General features: G+C 43.8%; 1 protein-coding gene across 2 annotated transcripts; it reads right to left on the bottom strand.

Moving 5' to 3' along the window:
• Nucleotides 1–2,272: 2,272 nt before the first annotated feature.
• TNFSF4 (TNF superfamily member 4) lies at nt 2,273–23,597 on the bottom strand. Of its 2 annotated transcripts, none has more exons than XM_045983524.1 (3): nt 23,445–23,597; nt 4,735–4,783; nt 2,273–3,242 (listed from the first exon to the last, which is right to left on the bottom strand). In XM_045983524.1, exons 1-3 carry the CDS (start codon nt 23,595–23,597, stop codon nt 2,893–2,895), a joined length of 552 nt encoding a protein of 183 aa, XP_045839480.1. In that variant the 3' UTR covers nt 2,273–2,892. The 2 variants fall into 2 exon arrangements, 1 of the variants encoding a protein (XP_045839480.1); XR_006815687.1 differs by lacking the exon at nt 23,445–23,597 and adding an exon at nt 21,666–21,926 and having other exon boundaries at nt 3,157–3,242.
• Nucleotides 23,598–24,698: the final 1,101 nt, after the last annotated feature.

Here is a 24,698-nt window from a genome sequence, read left to right as displayed (position 1 = left end):
AGGAAAGGAAGGGGTGCCTGGGTGCCTAAGTTGGTTAAGGGTCCAACCTTTGATTTTGGCTCCCATCGTCATGAAACCAAGCCCCACGATGAGCTCTGAGCTCAGTGGGGAGTCTGCTTGAGATTTTCTCTCTCTGCCCTTTCCCCCCACTCCCCATCCCCTGCTCATTCACTGTTTCTCTAAAAATAAATAAATCTTAAAAAAAAAAAAGAACAAGGGAAGGAAGAGAGGATAAATAAAAACTCTAGCACTTGAACTAGTAGTGAATTCTGAAATCTTTATTTGTTTCCATGTAAATATCAATATTATTATTAGCTATATTATTAATACCAATATTAATACTTCCTGAGAGCCAGAGAAGCACTAACTACAACATTACGACTTAAAATAGGGGACCTGCCCAGTATGCTTAAGAACAAATTATGATTTGGATCAAGATTAGAATCCCTTATGCCATCCTCTAAATATAAAGGTACTAAGTAACAGTTGGAACTGCTCTTGAAGGAATCGTCAAGAAGGCTGAGGGAAGACATTTCAGAAAAAAAAAATTCCACACAGGGTGAGAGAAGGCTCACAGCAACCAGTACCTAGACATTTCGTATGAACATTCACGGATGGCGCTATGAGCATAAGATTCCAAAATAGTCACTTAAGAGAGGAAAGCAGAATCCAAAAATGAGAAATGACTTGTCCGAGGTCACTCAGCTCATTAGAGACTGAATCACGTTAGATTTTCACTCTCCTGACTTCTCACTCCGTTCTCTTTCCACAAAACTTCACCGTGCGGAGAGAAGGTTTAATTATCTTTCTGGAGGAATGACTGAAAGGCGACATGCGTATTTTGATGTGTTCGAGTGGGAGGCAGGCAGCAAAGCTGGTGCATGACAGAAAAATCCCTGCATGGCCAAAAGAGGCCCCACGGGAAGAGCAAGGCACATGTACCTAAAGGGAGTGGGCGTCTGGTGGGAAGGACCCTGACAGCAGAGACAGACGACCCACAGAACATCTATGCCCAGGACTGGAATGTGAATGTTCAGGAGAAATATAGTTAGAAATTCCAAACTTTAAAAAGTAAATATATATTTTCTTAAATATTATCTATAGTCATAAACATTTACTTATTAGTTACCATCTTCTGAGTAGCTTCAACTTTCCAAAACCATAGTGAATAACAAATACACACACACACACATGCACGCACACACACACACACACACACACACACACACACATTTCAATCCTCTGAGTCGTCAAGACAAATATCACAGAATATCTTGCTCAGAACAACTCATGTAAAGCATTTCGCCCAATGCCTGGTCCCAGCAGACCCTCCGCTAATGTTTACCTGTGATTATGATCGTGACCATGACTACGATTATGAGAGTGACTTGACAGCCACTCAGAACTTGGTTGCTCTTACCTTTATGCACAGTTTCTCTTATAAATAAACACTTAAGAGGGGATGGAAAACTGTGTTAAATAGATAGGAAAACATCCAAATGCAACTGAGACCATTTAGTATAGATCCTGGAGATATCACTGTACTGCAGCACAGTACAATCACTTTGATGACACAGAATCATCCAGAAAGAGTCTATGTCATGTTATGCAGTCTATTTAAAATGGGAGGAAACCATTTGCTGCCATCAAAATTTGAGAAATTACAAATCGTCTGGAAATTTGTCCACAGTGCCATAAGCCTGAGGCATCAAGAGGGATATTTACACTAAAAATAAAGGGATCATTTTCCTTATTGGTATTGCTGATTATTGGTCATTCTAGTCTCAATTATCAGTATTACATCATATGCAATATTACAGATATCATTGTTTTTCATATACTATAATAACTTCTGAATGTCTTGACATAAAGTTGCATGCAAGAACTGCTTCATTTTTGAAGCTAGCAACGCGGTATACATGTACACGAAATAGGGCTGAGTGCGGATCTCAGCATAAGCAGGAGAATGTACGTGTATTGGTTTGTTTGGCAGTGGCAAAGAACATGCTTTCCTTCCCAGACCACCGAAATTCTTACTGATTTTTACCCCGAGCTGTCCAGTTTCACTGCTCTCCCATGCCATAAAGAAAACTCTCAACAATAAATTATCTCACTCTCCCAGTTTAGAAAACTCTCCCTCAGTTTTCCTGAAATCAGTGATTAGATTTTTCACAGCATCACATCACCAGGATGATTCCTTGAAGGGAAATTTCTATTAAGAACAATGGAGGCAGGGAAAGCAAGCAAAGTGGTGAAGAAAAAAGAAAAAAAAAAAAAAAGCCCAGAGCAGAGTATTTCTCAGCTGGTTGTCTTCAAGTCCTGCCAGCTGTTCTCAAGATGATTTTCCGTTTGAACTCCAGCAAATGAGAGAGGTATTAGACGCTACGCAAACTGCAACTAATTTCGTCTTGGAGAGACAGTTTTGGCTGCCAACCATTAGTCCACACCACCTCCGGCCGATTCAGAGCCCCTTCCTTGGTCCTCTTCATTTTGACAAAGCCAGATATCAAATTTCCAGCAAATGGTAGTCAAGTGTCTTTTTCCATAAAGAAAGTTTATTAGGACAGTTTCCTGACCAGTAGATGTAATGTGCCTTGAGGAAGAGGCGCCCATTTTCTCATTCTTGTAGAGGTGCCTCGTAGGCTTGAAGCAACCATAAGGGCGGAGGGGTAGGCGATTTAGAAGACATAAGGATAAATAAAGTTAATTGGTACATAAAATAAGTTTTAAATATCCCTGAGTTGGGGAATTTGATTCTGGTCACATCCCGTGTGGCCATATATGGGGGCTAAGCTAGGACAATGTCTTCACTCCCAAGGAAGAATCAGAGTCCTGTCCAACCCCGGTTCATTGTTCGTGCTGGTGTCTGGCTCAGGAGCAGCCCTTGGGTCCTCAGTAGGCACAGAATCCACCAGGATTTTGATGAATGAGAATCAATTCCCCACCATTCACCTGAATGTCTTTGTAGGCGGCACTGTGAGTGGTCACGTTAAAGTAGACTTTGTCCTTGAAAGCCAGATAAGCCACTCCAATGGAGTCAACAGATGTGACCTTGCTCAGGGAGAAGAGAGGTTTCCGACCCTTCCGGTAATTAAGGCTGAGGCTGAGCTCCTGTGAGAAGTAGCCCTTCAGGGAGACGAGATAAAACCCATCACAGTTGATAATGATTGAATTGTCTTGCACCTTCATGGTTTCTTCCTTGTTTGGGGATGTGATGATGCAACCTTTCTCATTCTCACACCCTAAGGAGGGGAGGGCAAGAAGAAAAAAAGAGATTCCTTAGCACAGCACTGGGCAACCTTCTAATCCTTCTAAAAACTTGTGAAGAGAAAATGATAGGGAGAGCTTTTGAAAAGAAAGAAAGAAAGAGCAAGCATTGTGTTTCTGCGTGAGGGTTGGAGTCTGCTTCCCCTGTGGATGGAAGAAGAGGCAAAGCTAATACTGTAGTGGCCCAGAGAGTTTCAGGTGCAGATGGGATTCTGAAACGGAGAGGTCATAGCAACCGGCAGTAGTCACAACAGACCAGTGGCAGGCAATGGAACTCCGAGGTTTCCCTGAGTTTTCAAAACCAGGAAGAGCTGGTCATTTCACTGCTTCCTTTCTTTTTCAACAGATAGATTAAGGCAAAGGGTAGCAAGAGGCCACTTGCCCAGATCCTGTACACCACCTCACACAAAGCTTGTTACCGCTTCTCTATCCTCTCTCCACCTGACCGTGAAATGCAAATTTTTCATATGCCTTGGGACTGGATGACTGGCCTTTGCCAGCAGTCACTTAAGCTTAATAATGGCGTTAAGCACAGAATGTCTGTGGGCTCAGTTCTGCTCAGTAAGATGCCAGAGAAAGAGCTCAGGAACACAGACCTGCTTCTCCATTTTATCTTATTGCGAGTTTTTCCTGGCAAATGCCTTGGGAAGAGTTACCACCACAGGGGGCGAAAATGAAGGGTAAAGGAGGCTTTGGTAGCTTTGGCCATTCCAAGTGCAAAGCAAAAAGACTAAATTTCTTTTATTTCTACCTCACAATATCATCCTCAGTGGCCAAGCAACCACATCTCGGATTCCCCATTTTCACCCATGACCCTTAGTGATAGGAAAGAACAGGTCTCCACTACTGGACATAATTCATTTAATTCTTACTTTGCACCAGGCCCCTGGGGGAATAAGTTGAATGGAAAATGAGGGTGGAAGGCAAGATATACTTCCGTTCAGACTCAGAAGAATGTAATAAATAAATGAATATCCATATAGAAACTACTGGTGATTGTCCTAATATGAATCATGGATCCGAATAATGCTATCCTGGTAGTTAGAAGATCACCTTGTCTTCATATCCAAGACATGCCCCCCCCCCACTCTCCTTAAGACAAAAACTTGTTCTGTAATTGATTTAGTGGGAAATGATATGTCATACAGTCAGACAGCCTTGTAAGAAGCGAAGCCTTGGTTTTCTTTCCTAAAAAATGAGAATAATTCCTACTCAGAGGTTTCCTGGAAGGAGTAAGAGAGGCATATAACGTGATCGATACAGTGACAACCACATATTTGGTAACTAATTCCTCTCTTGTCTTCTCTATACACCTTCTATGTACCTAATGAAAATGGCATATGCAGGCTCTAACAACTGCAGGATTTCGCGCTTCCCAAAGGGTAAGGAGAGATTCTGCTTCTGGAAGAAATTAAGAGACTAGAAGGAAGATTCTTTAAAAACATGAATCAGTTGAGCAATACTTACTGGTAAATTGTACTCTGATGCTTTGAATTGGAGGATACTGAGGTGGTACCTGAAGGAGAAAAAAGGATATGTTTTTAGGGGGGAAAAAGCCAACAAATGAAATTGACAAGTCATATTCTATTAAGCAAAAATGCAGGACTATAGAAGGAATGACTTGATAAGACACTTCGTGTTTTCTACAAAGATTAGACTCAGACTTTCTACCGCCCCCTTGTTTTCTAGAACACCTGCTAAGATAAGTTAGAATATTCTGCTCTGTCAAGCATGCATCTAAGATCTGTCTCCACTTCCGCCACACTCTTCTCTGGTATATTGTTTTGGCTCTCCGAGCCCCACTTTCCCATTTTGGATAATGGAGCATTTAACAGGCATCTTGAAAAATCCATTCAGTCATAGAGATGCCCTCCTGAGCAAGGCTGTGACCAAACAACCCATCACAGCCACAAGCCCGCAGAATGTACTGGGAGTGAATTCCAGAAGCTTCCTGCTGCTTGTTCTTTCGCTGCAACCCCGGGAGTAAGACTGTTGTATTTTCAGGTCACACGGGCAATAGGAACCGGTCTCATCATGCAGAGTTCAGTAGATTTGAGTGCATGTATTTCTAATGTCTCTTCCTCTTCTGTTCAATGACTTGAAAAACCTAACTTGAATCAAGTGGGTGCTCAGCAGCAAGAGAGAAGTAAAATACTAAAGAAAGCTGATAGATAAAATATCTACAGTGATCTAATGCCTAAAAGAACAAAGCAGTTCCATATGGAGCAAATTCCAAAACACATGAAGTGGGAAAAAAGGCAGAATCATATATAAAGTATATCACCATTCACGTTAAAAAATATTAATAATGCATGTATGGGCATTGACTCTATCTGAAAGAATACCCACAAGACAGCTCATAAATGTTGCCTCTGGGAAGTGGAATTGGAAGCCTGAGGTCACAAGTGGGAGGACGCTTACTCTCCATGATCTACTTTTTCATATTTAAAAAAATTTTCACCATACGCTGTGTCACCTACGAAAAAAGGAAATTAAAAACAAAACCAAAACCAAAAAGCACCACCTAGTACTCCTGCCAAGAACATCTCTCCTCACAGGTTATTTTTGGCAAAACATTGTGATCAAAAGTACGGGGAGGGATTTGTTTTCATACCCTGGGGTGTGGAATCCCAGCTTCCCGCTCTCCTGGCGCTCGGTGGCTGCAACCAAGCGGATTCCACTAGGACTGCCCACACAGATGAGGAATCCCCTACTTTCCTTCTAAGTCAAATCACAAGCCTTACCAAGCTGAAACAGCAGGCAGCCTAGGAAGAAGGGAGAGCCTTTCTGAGGCCTGCCAGTGGATGAACTCAGAGGCCATTTAAAGTCAGTGGGGAGCCCATGGATAGAGGTGTTGACTTGGGATGACTTGAGAGCTTGAGGGGGTATGGTTCTGTCCCCTCTGTGAACTGTGTGTGATGCTGGAATCTGGGTCCGTCGTGCTTAAGGCAATGTTCTGGAAGAGAGCCTCTCGAAGGGCATATTACACTATCATCATAATCCCCTGGGTAAATACATGGCCCCACTACTCTCCAGCTGGTTGGGCCCAGCACGAGGGGCCACGTAATTAGAATCGGAAGCAGCGTGTGGAATAGCACAACGAGCACAGGGCTCAGCACACGGCACCCTCAGTGCTAAGGTCAGCCAGGCAGGTTCACGGGCATCTTTGGCAAATTTCATAACTTCCCTAGAAGTCAGTTTTTTCATTTTTAAAAATTGCCAGGCATCCCTTCGAGCTTTAACTGTCCAAGATTTGGCTTTTAAAAGTGTAATTCTAGGTCAGTTGTAATAAAAGAGGAAAAACAGGAAGCTTCTTCATCCAAGCTTACATCTAGCTCTCAGATCTAGAAGTCCTCATGATTTCATTTGACTGACTCTGCAAAATCTCAAAAAGGTCCCTGCAAATCAAAGACATTTCTGAATGTTTTGAAGTACCCTGGTGAAGCAGGGTCGGTAGTCATCAAGAGGACATTCTCTGAGACCGCAGCGCTGAGAGGCAGGAAGGCAAGCGCACATGACTTCCTCTCTAGCGTAGATCTAACAGAACTCCAGACTCAGGCTTCCTGTTCCCTCTCCTGAAGCTTGCCCGGTATTAGACATTTATGGATTCTCAGAAGCCTCTCACTACATCAGTACCATCAAATCCGGGCAACGTTGTGAAATAAAAGAAGACGTCCCTTCCTTTCTCTTGCTCCCTGCACTTCTACGACTTTTTCCTTCATCCTCCGTATTTGATTACTTCACACTCACTACCCCACTGCCCTGAAACGCCTCCACTGTGCCCAGTTCGAGAGCCTCCATGGCCTGGCTCCAACCTCCTCGTCAAGCTTTATAGCCACACATATCCTGTCTGTGTCTTATGCTCTCACCAGCCGTTTTCTGTAATCTTTCTGCTCTTGACTAGAGCCAGGTAGGATGGGACAGAGATCACAGACTGAGGAGTCAGACTCAGTTGAAATTGTGACTTGCCTAGTTTTGTGCATTTGGAAACTTTATACTTTTCTTTTCTTTTCTTTCTTTCTTTCCTTCTTTTTGATACAAAACAGTAGTATACAGTAGTATGCACAATCTTTTTTTTTTTTAATTCAAGTTACCACCCACCACCCCTCCAGAACCACTCAGTTTGTTCCCTCTAATTATGAGTCTTTTATGGTTTGCCTCCCTCTCTGTTTTTAGCTTGGTTTTTTTTCCTTCCCTTCCCCCATGTTCACCTGTTCGGTTCCTTAAATTCCACATATGAGTGAAATCATGTGATCTTTGTCTTTCTCTGACTGACTTATTTCGTGTAGCATAATATACTCTAATTTTATCCATATTCTTGCAAATGGCAAGATTTCGTTCTTTTTGATGGCTGAGTAATATTCCATTGTACATACCATATCTTCTTTATGCATTCGTCTGTCTATAGACATATTGGCTCTTTCCACAGTTTGGCTATTTTGGACATTGTTGCCATAGACATTGATATGCAGATGCCCCTTTGGTCACTACATCTGTATCTTTGGGATAAATACCCAGTAGCACAATTGCTGGGTCATAGGGCAGCTCTGTTTTTAACTTTCTGAGGAACCTCCATATGGTTTTCCAGGGTGGTTATACCAGTTTGCATCCCCACCGACTGTGCAAAAGAGTTCCCCTTTCTCCACATCCTGCCAACATCTGTTGTTTTCTGAGTTGTTAACTTGAACCATTCTGTCAGGTGTGAGGTGGTATCATGTATCTGTTAACTATTTGTATGTCTTCTTTGGAGAAATGTCCTGGCTTCCTAGGCTGAGTTTGGAAATTTTCCTTCCCTTTCTATTTTTTGGGACAGATTCAGTAGATGAGGTACTAATTTTTCTTTAAGTGTTATGTCCATCTAATCCACTGTGTCATTCAAAGCTATTGTTTCTTTGTTGAGCTTCTGCTTAGATGATCTGTCCATTGCTGTAAGTGGGACATTAAAGTCCCCTGCTATTATTGTATTATTATCAAAGAGTTTCTTTAAGTTTGTTACTAATTGATTTATATATTTGGTTGCTCCAATTTAGGGACATAAGTATTTACAATTGTTAGATATTCTTTTTGGAAAGACCCCTTTATTATGATATAATGCCCTTCTTCATCTCTTATGACGGCCTTTGGTTTAAAATCTAGTTTGTCTGGTATAAGTATGGTTAGTCCGGCTTTCTTTTGATGCCCATTAGCATGATAGATGGTTCTCCACCCCCTCACTTTCAATCTGGAGGTGTTTTGGGGTCTAAAATGAGTCTCTTGTAAGCAGCATATTGGTGGGTCTTTTTTTAAAAAAACATTCTGATACCTTATGTTTGTTGCTTGGAGCATTGAGTCCATTTACATTCAGAGTAATTATTGATATGAATTTAGTGCCATTGTATTACCTGTAAAATCACTATTCCTATAGATTGTATCTGTTCCTTTCCAGTCTTTGTTGCTTTTGGTCTCTTGTTCCCTTTAGTATTTCTTGCAGAACTGTTTACTGTTCACAAACTCCGTAGTTCTTCATTGTCTTGGAGACTATCTCTCCTTCTATTCTGAATGACAGCCTTGCTAGATAAAGTATTCTTGCCTGCGCATTTTTCCCGTTTAGCACATTGACTATATCCATTGACTGAAGCTGATGCTTTGGAGCATTCTATGATCAGGAGACTTGGTAGATGTAGGGGGCCTGTGTTGGTCTTCTGACGGAGAGGTCCACTGTGCTGGCTCACGGACCTGCCCTAATAAAGATGCCCCGTGAGGTGCAGAGGGGCCGGGTTTGTGTAAGTAACTCCAGCTTCCACTGGAGGTGCTGGGTTTCATGCTAAAGTTCAGCCATGCTAGGGGGAAGGGGTGTGGAAGATGGCATTACCCCACCCTCTCGCCCCAGGGAGGGAAACTCATAGCTTCCCTGTTCAGGAGGCCCTCAATGGAAAAATGAACAATCTCTTCTTCTATGTCCCAGTTTTCGTTAGATCCCTGCCCTCAACCTGTCTGTGCCCAGCCATCAACATGCCCAGGGTCACAGTTCTCCTGTGTTTTATCTCCAGCCAGTGGTTGGGATTCAAAACAACAAATCCTAAAGTACCTGGCAGGGCGTGGACCCACTCCCTTGTTCTGGAGGAGAGCCTCACAGTGCCGTGCTGGGCACTTTTCTGTCCCAGAAAAAGTCTGGAAACATTATATACTATTTCTGATCATTGGTTTTTAGCTCTGTGAAAATAAGGCATAATATTACTATTGGACTATTTCAGATGACTGTAAAGTTTAAGTAAGATAACATGTGAGCACACCCAACACTTAGTCTGGCAAAAGCATTTGAAAACTAGTTGCTTTCTTTATTCTGTCTGCCAAGAATGTCCCTCCAGCTGCGTCTACTCGTCGAAACAGCACCCCCTTCAAAGCCTAAATCAGATCCCTGATTTTTGGCTTCTCTACCCCCATAGCAAGTGTTTAAAGTCACTATCTTCACCGGGATGTTTATAGCAGTTTTGTTCGTTATTGTTAAAACTTGGAAGCAGCTAAGATGTTCTTCAGTAAGTGAACGGGTAAACATAGTGTGATCCGTCCAGCCACTGCACTGGCATTCAGTGCTAAAAAGAAATAAGCCATCGAGCCATGAAAAGAGGTGGAGGTGTCTTTTTCTTTTGAAGATTTTATTTATTTATTGGACAGACAGAGATCACAAGTAGGCAGAGAGGCAGGCAGACAGAGAGAGAGAGGAAGACGCAGTCTCCCCGCGGAGCAGAGAGCCCAATGCGGGGCTCAATCCCAGGACTGTGGGATCATGACCCGAGCCGAAGGCAGAGGCTCAACCCACTGAGCCACCCAGGTGCCCCGAGGTGGGAGAATCTTAAATACATATTACTAAGTAAAAGAAGCCACTCTGAAGGGACTACAGACTGTATGATTCTACACATCAAACATTCTGAAAAAGGTAAAACCACAGAGACAGTTAAAGATCAGTGATTTCCAGGAGTTAGGGAGAAGGGAAAGATGAATACGTAGAGTAAAAAAGTTTCAGAGCAGTGAGACTATTCTTTGTGATACTGTAATGGCGGGTACATGCCAGTATTCAATTGTTAAAACCCAAAAGATGTAAGATACCAAGAGGGAATCCTAAAATTAAAAAAAAATAAAAAATAAAATTAAAACACTCTACTGACTTCCATTCTACACTGGATAGAAGTCTCATCTGCTCTACAAGACTATTTAAGTGTGTGACCCTGGTAAATGGTACCACCTTGATGATTTTCAGATTTTTCATCTGTAGAGTGGAAATGGTAAGATCTGTATCTTAGAGTGTTGTTGTGAAGACTGAATGGGCTCATGTTTTGTGTCTTCGGTATGTGGCCTGGAACAGTGAAAGGAGTTGACGAGTCTCAGCTATTATTCCTGGGTGCACATGGAAGACGAGATCCATATCACATTCTTAATCTCCTCTGTGCAACATCAGTCAAGCCTCATGTATGACGACAGAATCAAGGAATTAATAAAATACTGAATAAAGACTACCAGCGTCCCTGAAATATTCACCCTTTGGCTCTCTGTAGCCCAAAGAAAAAGATCTGGGCTTCATGAGAAGGATTAGCAGAAAACAATCAGAGATACTTATTTTACCCACATACAAATAAACATGGTTTTTTTTAACATCAAGAAAAGCAAAATCCTCAGATCCTCTCCAAATACTAAAAGAAATAGGAAAATATCAAAGGTCCCAGAGAACTTCCACATAAGAACAAGCTGTAGAATAAAGATTATTCAATCTGGCAAGTCTGAAGAGCCCACGTCATTCTCAAAACTGAATGCAGGGCCGGTGCATCAGAGAAAGTCCAGTCCCGGTGTTTGAATGAACTGGTCTCGGAACGTGAGTATAAAGGAAATCATCTTGCTGCAAACAAGAAATGTTTTTTCTACTGAATTACTCAGTAATTGATTGGATAATATGATTGCCATATCATTTGCTGGTCTGACACAGCATCAGCAATTACGGAGTATCTGTTGTTGGCAGGCATTAGAGGCCACTCTGGGAACAAAGAGGAATAGAACAGACAATTCTTATTTTGACAAACTTATATGCCAGTTGAGGAAACAAAACCCTTCCTCTACATAAAACCTTTACTAATAGTCAATAGACAGTATGTACTATAAAGTTCCAGAGAGCAAGAAAAAAGAAAAGAAAAAAAGAAAAAAATCACTGCAGCTCAAGGAGGAAAGACATGACACAGAGGCCTTGAAAGAGGAAAAGGAACCAGATAAGCAAAAGATGTTCCATGGAAGGAAGGTCTAGGAACGAGACCACTCTTGGCATTCAAGAAAAAGAATAAACATTCCACATGCCATGCACTCGGTTATTCTTTCTCAGATTCGTTATCTCATTTGCTGTGCGAAATAATCTTAGTAAGTATGAATAATAACTACCCATGTTTTGCAGATAGGAAAATGAGAATCAATACTGTTAAGAACTTGCTCACGATTAAACAGGTATTAACTTGAGTTTGGTTGAACTCCAAGTTCCTGATAATAACCCTTCTCTTATCCTATACCATCTTAAGAGAGAGAGAGAATAAAAGCCCTATGAAAATAATGTCTGATGGTCCAAGATTAATTTGAATTATTTTCATCATCAGTATTGATCAAGACTAACATATTAGGTTTTAAATAGTTGTTAAAATATTCAGAGAGATCTCAAAATATCCAGAAGTTCTTCAGGAAAAAAAAAAAAAGCTCTTCAGCCAATTCTACAAGGTTGTCTGCATAGTACAGGTTGGTGAAACTTTTAGCTCAGCTCTGTTAGGTACAATTGTCCTGGCAAGGAGCAGTATATTCATATTCTTATATGGATAAGTATAAAGTAGGCAGCAAGCAGGTGCTACAAAGAGGAACCAGAATTTGGTCCTTTCCTGGCCTCTCTCAGCATCTTGCATACTGACTTGTCCAAAAACATGGTGAGGAAATGTCTGGTGTCTAGCGCTTACCCAGCACTATGTACCATGTTCCCAAAAAGGTGACGCTTATTTAAAGAGCTCGACTTTGGAGTGTGAGTTTCTAATTCTGACTCATTGGGATGTGGCATGAGGCTGCCAACTTTGTTCTCATTTGGCAGTCGTCCTCGAGAGGGGCGTCTGTGGCAAGAGGGAATGACATCAATGGGAAGCAGGAAGTGGGCTCTGCATCTGCGTTCACTCTGCGGGCCTTGCCCCTCCTCCCTTGGTATCGGGATGGCGTCGAGATCTGACGTGGGAGTGCGCTGGCGTGCACCGGTGTTGGACGCTGGGGAAACAGATCTCTGAAGGGGACTCCCCAGCTCACCACGCCACCTCCACTGGGACGTGAGCCGCTCCTTTCCCAACCCTCATGTCAAGGGAAGAGACCCGAGAGATCTTGAGAGTAAAACCTCGCAAGCCGTCGGGGTATTCAGCAAGGAGCCTCTGAACATATGGAAGTTTCCACACACCACTCATTGCAACCGGCTGGTTGGACTCTCCTCCCGGCGCACTTCGTGTTCCTCAGTGGAAACAGCCTCCTTGCGAAGGGCCCGCCTCTTAGCCCTCAGAGGGGGGAAATGAGAAGAATGGGCAAAAACTGGTTCTTTGGCCAAAGAGGTTTCTCCATTCAGGAGAACTTATTCCAAAAGGCCTGTTTTTTAAAGATGAAAATGTGTGACTTTGAAAACCTCTTTGAATAGTCTTTTGTGCTTTAATGAACACAAAGAAAAGCCATTTGACTTGCCATCCAAACTCTCGCTTTCTGCATTCCCATGGCCACCGGCACCTCTTCGCTATAATCTCTCTCTTAACGTTTCCTCTCCTCTCTACTACACAGCCCGTTGCGCACGCTAAATGTAGCCTGCTCTCTCTAACCACTTCCACTCTTCCTGTCCAGTTTGCTTCGTAATGGAAATCCCTCCAAGACGCACTTACTAAGCCTCTCCTCTCTGTCTCAGAGAAAAAAACTGTGGTTCATGGTCCTGAATGCTTAGCAATTAACAAATTCCTGCGAGGAATCTAGGTATTCAGGTAAACAACCAAATGAAAAGGCAAAAGCATCCATGTGACCTGAGCACACTTTTACAATTAATTTTTACAATTATCTGATTGACCTAATGCGACCAATTCTTTGTATCCTCAAGGGAAAGGTTTCCTTGTATCTGGGTTTCCCTTTCCATGCCGGAAAGTCCTCAGAGTACACTGACACAGGGGTCTGCCAGCTCATTTCCAAGAGCTCCCTTCCTCACCACGGTGACTGAGTTAAGTCTCCACTATAATATCCTTGTTAGCAGCTTAGTCTGTAAGCAGTTGGAAGGGTCCGTTTACAATGTACCAGCTGCATTTTCGTAAGTCTTACCATGCCTCAGACATAATGGCTTAGTCAATAAATGTTTGCTGAGCTAAGGTGGAACTTATCCCCTTAGACAATGCCCAGACCTTAGCATGTGACTCCATAATCATGTAATATCGGATGTGGGCTCTAGCCAACTCTGTGCATTGCTCAGGGTTTTTTGGAAATGGCCCTATTCATCCTTGAGTACAAAGGGAGTTGCAAAATTATTACAATCAATCTCTTTCTATTTGAAGTCACTCATTCCCCATCTCACTTGCTGTGCAAAAAGCAAGGACCGTTGCTTTGGGAGGGCAACCTAGTAGAGCAGATAAGGCATTGATCTGGGAATGGGAGCACCTGGGTCTTGTCTTAAGCCAGAACAAGTCCTTTCCCTTCCTCAGTTCCTAATTTCCTCATCTTGATGTCCAACCGCAGGTAAACTGGTAGAATGAACAGTAGAGAATAGGAAGTACTTGTTTACACCATGGACAGACTAAGCAATATGCCTACAGACACTTCCAGGTCCCGGAGCGGGCCAATCACAACATTCAAAAGAGAAATCCCAGGAGACTGGGTGATAAGAAGACCTTTTGAACAGAAGATCTTTCAACACTGTAAATCCTTCTGCTGTAATAAAAACAGCAGGCCTCCCCCCCCAGCTGGCCCCTCTGATGGTTAGTGAACAATCAGAAATCTCTCTAGCGCCGGCTGCGCAGTGCAGCTCTTAGCCTCAGTTGCATGAGCCTAAATGATCCTCCGCCTGTATTCTGCTGCAAACTGAGACTGGCGGCTGGTGGAAGTCATCAGTGGGATGATGGTGGTGGTGACCATGACAAGGAAATTTTAAACTAAAGCCTTCCTAAGGTCTGGTATGCAGCTAGGCAGGTAGGTAGGTCGATGGATAGATAGAACCACAAGCATTGGCATAGATGTAGATAGTGGAATATTATGTCACCATAAAAAGGATGAAAGCTGGGACCCCTGTGTGGCTTAGTCTGCCTTCAGCTCAGGTCATGATCTCCGGGTCCTGGAATTGAGCCCCGCCTCGGGCTCTCCTCTCACTGGGGAGTCTGCTTCCCTGTCTCACTCTCCCTCTCTCTTTCAAGTAAATAAATCTTTTTTAAAAAGGACACGGATACACCTAGAGAGTATTACGCTAAGTGAAACAAGTCGGGCAGAGAGAGACAGATACCGTAGGATTTCACTTGTATGTGGACTCTAAAAAAAAAAATGAATAAACACAAGCAGAATCAGAGCGATGAATACAGAGAACAAGTTGATGGATGTGGGGGATGGGAAAAATGGCTGAAGGGGAGTAGGAGGACCCGGCTTCCGGTTCCGGGATGAGTAAGTCAGTGGACTAACAGGCAGAGCGTAGGGAAGGCAGTCAATGATACTGTAGTCGCATTGTGTGGGGACAGGTGGTGAGCCTAGCAAATGTACAGAGAAGCTGAATCACTATGTAGTACACCGAACTGAATGTAACATTGTGGGCCAACTAGACTCAAATTAAAAAATTTTAAAAAAAGAAAACTAAAGACTTCCTGATAACGAGTGGTAGAGAAACAAAGCACCTGAGGGAAAAGAAAAGTATGCTTGCTTTGTAATCGCAGTCAAGAAACCAGGTACCGAAGCAGGTAGGTAAGTTTCTCTGAAACCTCTCAGCGAAATTTCGTACTGTACCCCACTCGGTTATCCGGTGCTTCTCCCACACGGCGCCACTGCTCCTGCAGCCCTCTTGTTTCCCCGCTGTGTCGGAAAGTCTGGGAGGGCAAGGAGACCGTGTGTTGCAAACCACCGCTTCCTCTGTGTCTGACGGGTAACCGTCCCTCCAGAGACACTTAAACAAGTAAGCGAACAAGTGTTCGTCGTGGGTTGAACAAGTGCCCCCGCATCCGTGTCCCCCTGGCACCTCAGAAAGTGACTCCATTTGGAAACAGCGTCTTTGCAGATGTAGTTAATTAAGTTACCGCGAGGCTAACTAGATTCGGGCAGACCCTAAACTCAGTATGACTGGTGTCCTTCAAGGAAGAAGAGAGGACACAGTGATACACACAAGGAGATGATCAGGCAAAGAGGGAGGCAGAGCTTGGGGCCGCGCAGCTACAAGCCGAGAAACACCAGCGACCGCTAGGAGCCACTGGAAGCTGGAAAGAGCCGAGGGGGGGTCTTCTCGAGAGCCTGCCCAGGAAGAAAGGCCCTGCCAGCACTTTGAGTTTGGGCTTCTACCCTCCAGAACTGTGAGAGAACAAATTTCTGTTAAGACACCGAGGTGATGGTAATTTACTATGGCCGCCCTAAAAAACGAATACATCGTTGAATAGGTATTTGAAATAGTGAACAAATCACACTCTCACATTAAAGTAAATCTTCGATTCAGAGTGTGATGGACTAGAAAGGTGCAGGGAGATTATGCAGTTGAATCTCATTATTTTTAAAAAATAGCAATGAAAGAGAGAAAATAAGGCTCAGAGAAATAATGAGTTAGTGCCCAAATTGAGGTCCTCTTTCTTGTCCATGAATAGACCACACATGCAATACTCCAACTTATGAAAATAACCTGTAAGTTATCACGTGACTGGAAAGCTTCATCGATCATGTTGTCAACATCTGCATACATAGATTTAACTCTCCTCTGAAAAAGAATCTTCTTCCTCGATACCAGGCTGTAAATCCTTCCCTTAATTTTTCCTCAAAAACTACTGATGTCAGAAAAGGAAACAAATTTTAAAACAAGCAGACAAAATATTTAAAGCTTAGGGTTGTGGAGTCATGGCTAAGGACTAGCCTTAATTTCTTTCTTTCTTTCTTTTTTTTTCTTAGATTTTATTTATTTATTTGAGAGAGAGAGAGTAAGCCCAAGCAAGTAGAGAGGCGGATGCAGAGGGAAAAGCAGACTCCCCACTGAGCAGGGAGCCAGATGCGGAGGGACTCGAATGTGGGGCTCAACCCCAGGACCCTGAGATCATGACCTGAGCCAAAGGCAGATGCTAAACCGACTGAGCCACCCAGGCGCCCTGCCCCACCAGTCTTAATTTCTAACCCTGACTTTTCTACATAAACCTAGGAAAGTCTCTCATGCCTCAAATTTCCTCATTGCAAAACTGAACACCTAACTTCCTCCAAAGTTGTTATGAACTAGAGAGGACAAAAGTAGGGGGAAATTCTGCAAGACGAGGGGCTGTTATTACAAGGTCAAGTTACGAACTTTCAGGGCATTGGAAGCTGAAAACATTAGGTACCCAACACACAAGTAATTCAAAATATATTTTGTATTACTGAACTATAAAATGTGTTTTACAACTTATTTTATAACCCAACAGGTTTTTGTGTTTGCCCTCAATGACTGTCATGCTGCTTGCTTGTGTTTTGTGATATTGTCGTTTTCATCCAGATCTGTGATGGTTTCTGTGGTTCTCTAGGCCTGTGCCCCAGCTATAGCTACAGAGAAGCCCAGCGCTGAGGGTCCTTCGTCTACGCACGGGGCCCTCTCTTCCCCACAGATACAGGGCAACGCTTTGGCAATGGTTTTCTATCCACAGGCAGTGATCACATTAGTGTTGTGAGCATTAAGCTTGAGTGTTCGTTTATTTTTCTGTCCGAGTATGTTCTTAAGTAGCATTTACATGTTAGCAAAGCTAGACAAATTTCTACGAATTTACAACCCACCTAAGGTACATTTTAGAATGAAGGTCTGCTGAAAGGAAAAATAATTTTTAATTATGCTAATCAGATCCCCAGTGTTTTCAGTATTGTGAACAAGACAACATGCCTTTTCTAGACATAATTTTCTACCCATTTCGGCAACCAAGTCATTGGAGAATTGGATGAAATACATCAGACGGGGCGGGGCGGGGGGGAATGGACTGGCCTTGTTCTAAGTGTGTAAGTTCGGTCTCTGAACCACTGTCAGCCACTAACCCAATAACACCGTACACCTTCATAAATTCTCCCCCTCATCCTTCCTTTCTCCTCTAACGCAGTCATGAGCTCTTAGAAATCTACGTTCAAAAATGCTAGAATTATTACAAGGATTCGTTTATTTGTTTTTGATCGTATAAATTTCAGTAGCAAAGTCAAGCTTCGTGAAGTTAAGGTTAACCTTGACTATGATATGGTTTCCGAGGTTTGCGTTATGGGGTGTTTTTCCAGGTGTAGACATTTTAGTGGTCCTCTGGCTATGGAAGCAAGTCCATGAATAATCATAGTCTCAGCATTTGCACAGCTTGATACCACAGCATTCGCTCCCCACAGAAGCCAAGTTCCAGCTGAAAATGATTAAATGGATGCTCTGGGAATGTCACAGAATTTACCCAGGGTCATGGGGTTGGAAGGCTGCACTGAACAAGTCGTCTGGTTCCTGGCCCAGCACGCTGTTGTCCATACCCCAACAGCTCCTTCAGCGGTTTGAGAAGTTTCGTTTTGTCCTATAAGGACGTGTTTTCATTCTTTGACTTGAAAAAGTATGGATATCAAAAGTATGGCGACTTCAGGCAACCCACAAGCTATAGGAAGCCAGGACCACAGGCTTCACCTGTGACTGGGGAACGCCTTTCTACTCTGTATTTCTCTTGTTTCCTTTAACTCACTAAATATGACATGAAAACATCGTACGTGGTTCCCCTAACCTAGCGACCTCCAGTTTAACATCCGTTTCCATGAGTAAAGAATCCCTGAAGAGGGTGGAAAAGTGCAGTTTCTCTAAGAGTAAAGGGCACGAGGGTAACTGCTCTTAGAAGAAGTGGAATTGGAAGGGCAGCGTGGGCAGCCCTGGGCAAGGCTGGGTCTACTCCGTGCTCGTGGCGAGGGGCTGAGATCAGAGAAAAGGAACCGGGAGGTTACACCCCTGGTCTATACTGAGACCCTCTCGCTCACTTCCCAGATCTCGTGTGTGTGTGTGTGTGTGTGTGTTTCTATATCCATATACATATGTGGCATTTTCCAGCCTGATCTCCGGCCACATTACTCTGTCCTATTTTGAGTACATGGGTCAGAACATGTATCTACATTTGTCATCGATCACTGTGTAAATACTGAACATCGCCCCCCCCCCCCAACGTGTTCATTCTCTTCCACGTGGATCAGCACTTGGTTCCTAAGAAAAGCTTTTTTTTTGTTTGTTTGTTTATTTATTTTCAGCATAACAGTGTTCATTGTTTTGGCACCACACCCAGTGCTCCATGCAGTACGTGCCCTCCCTATTACCCACCACCTGGTTCCTCAACCTCCCAACCCCCGCCCCTTCAGAACCCTCTGGTTGTTTTTCAGAGTCCATAGGCTCTCATGGTTCATCTCCCCTTCCAGCTTCCCTCAACTCCCTCTCCTCTCCATCTCCCCATGTCCACCGTGTTCTTTGTTATGCTCCACAAACAAGTGAGACCATATGATACTTGACTCTCTCTGCTTGACTTCTTTCGCTCAGCATAATCTCTTCCAGTCCCGTCCATGTTGCTACAAAAGTTGGGTGTTCGTCCTTTCTGCTGGAGGCATCATACTCTTTCTAATCCGAGAATCCGAAGCCCTCAGCGAAAGAGCCCGCGCTCTTTCAGAAACCGAGAAAGCCGAGAATGGTTAGTTTTACTGTGGTGCCCCCTAGTGCCGCAAGAGATGTGACTCACTCTCATTTGCCAATAGGTAGACCACACGAGAGAAGCGAAATTTGGAGAAGCGATTTTAGTAATTTGTCCTGTATTCTCTTCTGCATAGAGTAGAGGGAAGTGTGCTCCTTTAGCATGAGTCACAAGACCTTTTGTGATCTGCCCCCGCCTAGGTTTTCAGCCTCACCTTTTGCCACTTTCCCCTATGAACACTCAACTTCAACCACTCTGAACAAATTGCGGTTCTACCGAGGAAGCCTTCTGCCCCTGTCCGAGGCCACCATCTGTCTTGTCCATTGAAAGAATTTCCACTCCTCCTTCTAGTATGAGCTGAAGCACTACCTGCTCCCCCAGCTTGTACCACCTCTGAGTTTCTGGGGTTTATCTGTAGATAGACTATGTCCGATGCCTGCTCAAAAATCTAAAGATTCTCTGTGTTTTTTATTAGTACTTCCCCTGAAGACCTGAAAATAATTGGTGACAAGTTTAGTTCAACACTTCAGACGTTTCTTTTTCACTCTCACAGAATTGCTTATGAAACGCAAATTCAGATGTATTGGAAATCACTTATTTGCATGTCTGCCATTTAAAAAAAGAATTTCTAAAAAATGTGTTCGTTTACATGGGGACGCATTTAAACTGAGCTAATCTGAGACAAGATTTCTTCAGCAAAAACACCTCTTTTTCTTCCTAATTGATACGGATAAAAAAAATTCAAGTTACTGCCTGAAACTTGGTTGGAAAACTCTTGAGTTCTAATTCTGGGCATCACTGGCACAGAAGAGATCACTCACTTTCCAACTACCCCCACTCTGTTCTTTCCAGCAGTTAAACTGGTAAGAGTATAAACCTTTCACTGTGGGATTTGCTGAAGAATTATCACTAAAAGCCCTCACATATATTAAGTACTACGTTAAAGGTGGTACAAACCTTGGGAAAGCCCTAGCTTCAAAAGCCCTGAGACACGCGGATATTATTTTTTTCTCTTTTTTTAAGATTTTATTTATTTATTTAGGAGAGAGAGATAGCAAGAGAGAGAGCGAGCAGGGGTAGGGAGGGCGTGGAGAGAGAGAGAAGCAGACTCCCCACCTAGCAGGGAGCCCAATGCAAGGCTCCATCCCAGGACCCTGGGATCACAACCTGAGCTGCAGGGAGACGCTTAATCGACTGAGCCCCACGTGGATCTAATTTACAAAAGCTTTGCACATTACAGGTCAGCTCGTTTCTGCCATTGTCCCCAGCTGACAATACAGGTACAACGGGGAGCCCTGGACTTTAAATGGCAGTCCCAGTAAATATCCAAGCAGCGTGTGTTGGTTCTGGTGAAAGAAACACTTAGTTTTATGACTTGTATCCTCAATATACTTCTAGGACAGATGCTTCTTTCCCCTTTCAAAATAAGACATTTCCCTAGCCCAGAACAGGTGATGCAGAGAAGCATGTGGTGTATAAGTAGATACAGATTACAAATACATGTGCAAAATTTATTTCCTCCAGTCCCTTCTTGAGAAGCAGGAAATCCATAAGCTTAGACACAAAGGTCTATTTACTTATAGTTTGTATTTCTCAAATCCTCATACCCGTTCTACAAATTTATATATATAAACTACGTACTCACAGCATCTTGAGCTGGGAGAATTCTTTCTGATCATGTGATCCAACTGCCTTGTGTTAAAATGAGTAAATCAAGGCCCAAAGAGGGAAGTTACAAGGAGGAGTGGGTAAGACCTATCTTTTTTCTAGTATCTCAAAAACGAAGACTTCTGCTTTTCACGTAAGTCAATACAGCCTAGCAGAGCCTGAGAAAACAGAGTTCACTAAATACACTTCATTGAAGGGAAAGTCCCCTGTCAAATGCAATTTAATAGTTGTATCTGTATTATTGTTTTTTTACAGAGCTCTACATGGAGGCAGTTATTTTATAAAGCTTAAAGTTAAATCTGGGAAATTAGGAAAAATCACGATTATTCTCCAAATATATTTTCCTACAATAAAAGAGATCCAGTTCAGCCGGACAAGTGATCAGCATTTAAGCTCAGTTTCACCCCTCAGACACATCACTGGAATATTATGTTTTATAAAATAGACATTGGATTTATATCACCACCTACCCCTTCCTTCAACCAAAATCCCAGTCTTCTCAGCGAGTTTAGGAAGGCTACCAGTCCAGGTCCCCTTTCCATCAGCTACACTACACCCCTCGCCCCCACACACAAACTGCCCCCAGCAGCCCGTTTGATCAGACTCCAGGGAGAACACACGACCCCTCTCTGCCAGCCTTCCCCCTAACAGACACATGAGATGACAGGTAAGGACCCGTTGTGCAGCCCCGGGTCCTACAACGGTACAAGAAATGACGTTAGCCGTGACAGTCTAGCGAAGAAATAAGGAAAAAATTAAAGGTGATGTGAGGTGAAGCATTTCAAACATCTGTGCCCCCCAAATTTTGTACCCCAAGTGTATGAGGGCACATTTCCTGAGCAAAGAGATCTAACATACCTCCTGTGTCTTTGCTTCCACTTCCGTGCCGGGACCAGAGAAAGCGAATCCTCTCCCAGAAATGGGCTCAGTGAATTCTAGCGTCCTGGAAACCCGCAGTCAGCTTCCCCTCCAGGCTCTGTCACAGAGTCACTGGGTGACTTGCCAGAAAGGACTTCTCTCCTTCTCAGCATCTCTTAGGTATTCACACTCTCGGGCGGACAGCCACCGGCTGGCTCTCTGGTTCACCCTTTCCTCTGTCCTGCTCTGAGCCCCAGGGCAACTGCTGAGTCTTGACTGGGTCGTCCGCCCTGTCTTTCTACCGCCCCACAGGCTGAGGAAATATGTACACTGTGGTTGTCTGAAAAAACGCTCTCAGGGCTCCCAGACCTGGTGAACGCACTCAGCTGTTCTATTTTGGTTCATTCGCTTTGTTTTCTTCTCAGAAAGCCTAATTCCGGTCTATGTCTTGGGCATCCTGCCATGGACACATTACTCCTCTGCCCACCCCTGCCCCGTGATCGCCTACGCTCGTTTCATCCAAGGGGCTTTGCACAGAGAGGGAGATAGGTGGCAAGACCGAGAGAGCACTGGCACGTTGTTGTGCTCGCCGGTCTGCGGACCTGACCCGACACCAGCTACACTTTTGGAATTCAGGAACATGAGCCCTCTCCGCGGTACACTGATCACAACCACACTCCCACCAGCCTCCGTGCACCAAAAACCCCTACTTCCTGTAGACAAAGACAAGCCCAGGCATTGGTTAGGACTCTTCTTATCTTATCCTGGTCTAATTTGAGGTACCCAGTCTCTGACATGGCTATCAGAAATTCAAGTTCCCCTTGCCTCACCTTTACCAGAGAGAGAATTTGTAAGCTGAAATGACCTGCCAAGGAAACGAACTCTCAGACTAGCCCCACCAAGGGAATGTGGGAAGACTCTACATTTATTCTCTCTTCAGTGGAATCTCCTGCAGCCGAGAACATCCTTAAAGACCAAAAAATGTTTGTAGATATGAACAAGTAAATAAGAAAAAAAAAAAAAGTATAAAGAACCAGAACAAAGAGAAGGAAAAAGAGAAAGAACATCTTCATTAAGTGGGAGAAATACTTAGAAAGATAATCACACACTACATAATATACTGGAAAAAGTGGAAAAAGGCAAAGTGATGTCTATAAGTTGTGATTGGCAGAGAGAGAGTGAAAAAAAAAAAACCAATCTCTCATTAAGTTATCAGGGCAGCTCTTTGGCCGTAGGCAGACACACGTGAACACACGCCTCTCTGCCCTCAGAATCCACGGATGAGCTATTGAAAGGACTTAGTACCGGTACCTTCAGCATCTTCCAAAAGCACATCGCCTGTGGGGCTTATGAATACAGTGGGAAAGTGGAACAGGTCCCTTTCTTATTTCCTTTTTCATAAATTCCCTGATCAGATGCTTAGTAGCAGGATTTGGCTAAAGCAAGTGTACCAGTGATTCCAGGTTTCAAAGTGAGAGCTCATAAAGCAATACCAGATTTCCTCCATGGCAAGGAGAAGGAGGAGGAGGAGGAGAAACCAGAAGCAATGCCCTTGCCCTACCTACCTCTACTGTGCCTCACCACTGCCCCTACTGAAAAGAAGGAAGGAAAAGAGAGACAGGAGGGTGTTTGACCACACTTCACAGTCCCTGCGGGGCAGGTAGGGGCCAGTGACCAGTGTGGGCACCAGATTATTTCCAAGTGCCTGGAGCTTGCTGGAGCTGCCTCAGCCTGAGCTGGGAGGCGGGGGGGAGGTGCCCAGGGGAGCATCCGTCTTACCTGGGAAGCATAGAAGTGCAGGCAAATGTAGGTGACGCACAGGAGCAGCCCCAGCCCCTGGACCACGGCTGCCGCCAGCAATAGCTTGTTCTTCTGGAGTCTTCGCCCGGGTGCGTTTCCCATGTTCTCGTCCAGGGGTTGGACCCCTTCCATCTTCACAGTTTGGATGCAAGGAAGAGGAAAACTGTGGCAAAGGGGAGCCTGGGGGAGACTGACCTCTTCTCCGCAAGGAAGGAGATGAAGGGAGAACAAAGCTTATCAATCAGAAAATGCACAGAGGTCCCAGGGCCAGAGAGAAGAGGCGATTGAGAGAGCAGAACGCACTCTCTCAGTTTTAACACCGCAGCTTCTGCAGGCAGGCGGGGGAACTTCTCTGTGACTAATCTGAATTTCCCCTTTACTTTCTTTCTTTTTTTTCTCTGGGCGAACAGGGAGTTGTTTTTGTGGCATTCCAGTTCTGATTTGAGTGACTGTGAAATGACAGTCATACAAGTGTGCTAATTTCTTAATTTCTCATTGCACCAGTCACCAAATTGTGGGTCACTGATGGAGATAAAAATCATCATCCGTTGATGTAGGAGTTCCTCTGTCCCTTCCTCGAGGCGTCTCTCAGACCATAGAAGAGATTTGAGGAAAACGTTGGACTTAATTGCTTGTCTGCTCGTCCCTGGGTAACTAAGCACTGAACCGTCGGACAGATAGACGCGTGTGTATAAAGGCGCACCCAGACCGTTCCTGAGATGAAAACGAGAAAAGAAGAAACTAGGATGGCAGTCGTGTAGCAATAAAGGAGTGAGATCCTCTGGTTTTAGTACATTACATTCTGATAAATATGGAGCATCTCCCTTGTCAGACACTGTGCTAGACAGCCTTACCATCTTGTTCTCAGTTGATCTCTTGTGGCAAATTTAGTAAACATTTACATGATGAATTTTAAGCATAACAGAGAAGAAGCAGAAGAGTGTCCTGACTTTTTCCCCTTCCTTCTGCTTTTCCTTTTCCCCTTACATAAGTTTTGTGTGAATGAAGAAATGAATAGATTGAAATAGATTGTTCCTTCCCTTGAGCTCAGGGGTGGGTGGGACTCGGAACTTGGAAAGTAAGAGTAGTCTACCAATAGATGAGCACTCCTTACCCCTGAGCACGGAAATAAATGATGCAATGATTTATAACGTCAAGTCCAGATTGACAAGTATTTACTGGATACGGAGTAAACCCAGTGCTGGACTGGAGGCCATGAGGCTGCTGGGGAGG

This window comes from Meles meles, chromosome 17, assembly GCF_922984935.1.
Source record: "Meles meles chromosome 17, mMelMel3.1 paternal haplotype, whole genome shotgun sequence".
In the NCBI taxonomy this organism is placed as follows: domain Eukaryota; kingdom Metazoa; phylum Chordata; class Mammalia; order Carnivora; family Mustelidae; genus Meles; species Meles meles.
This window is presented reverse-complemented; position numbering and strand designations above follow the sequence as displayed.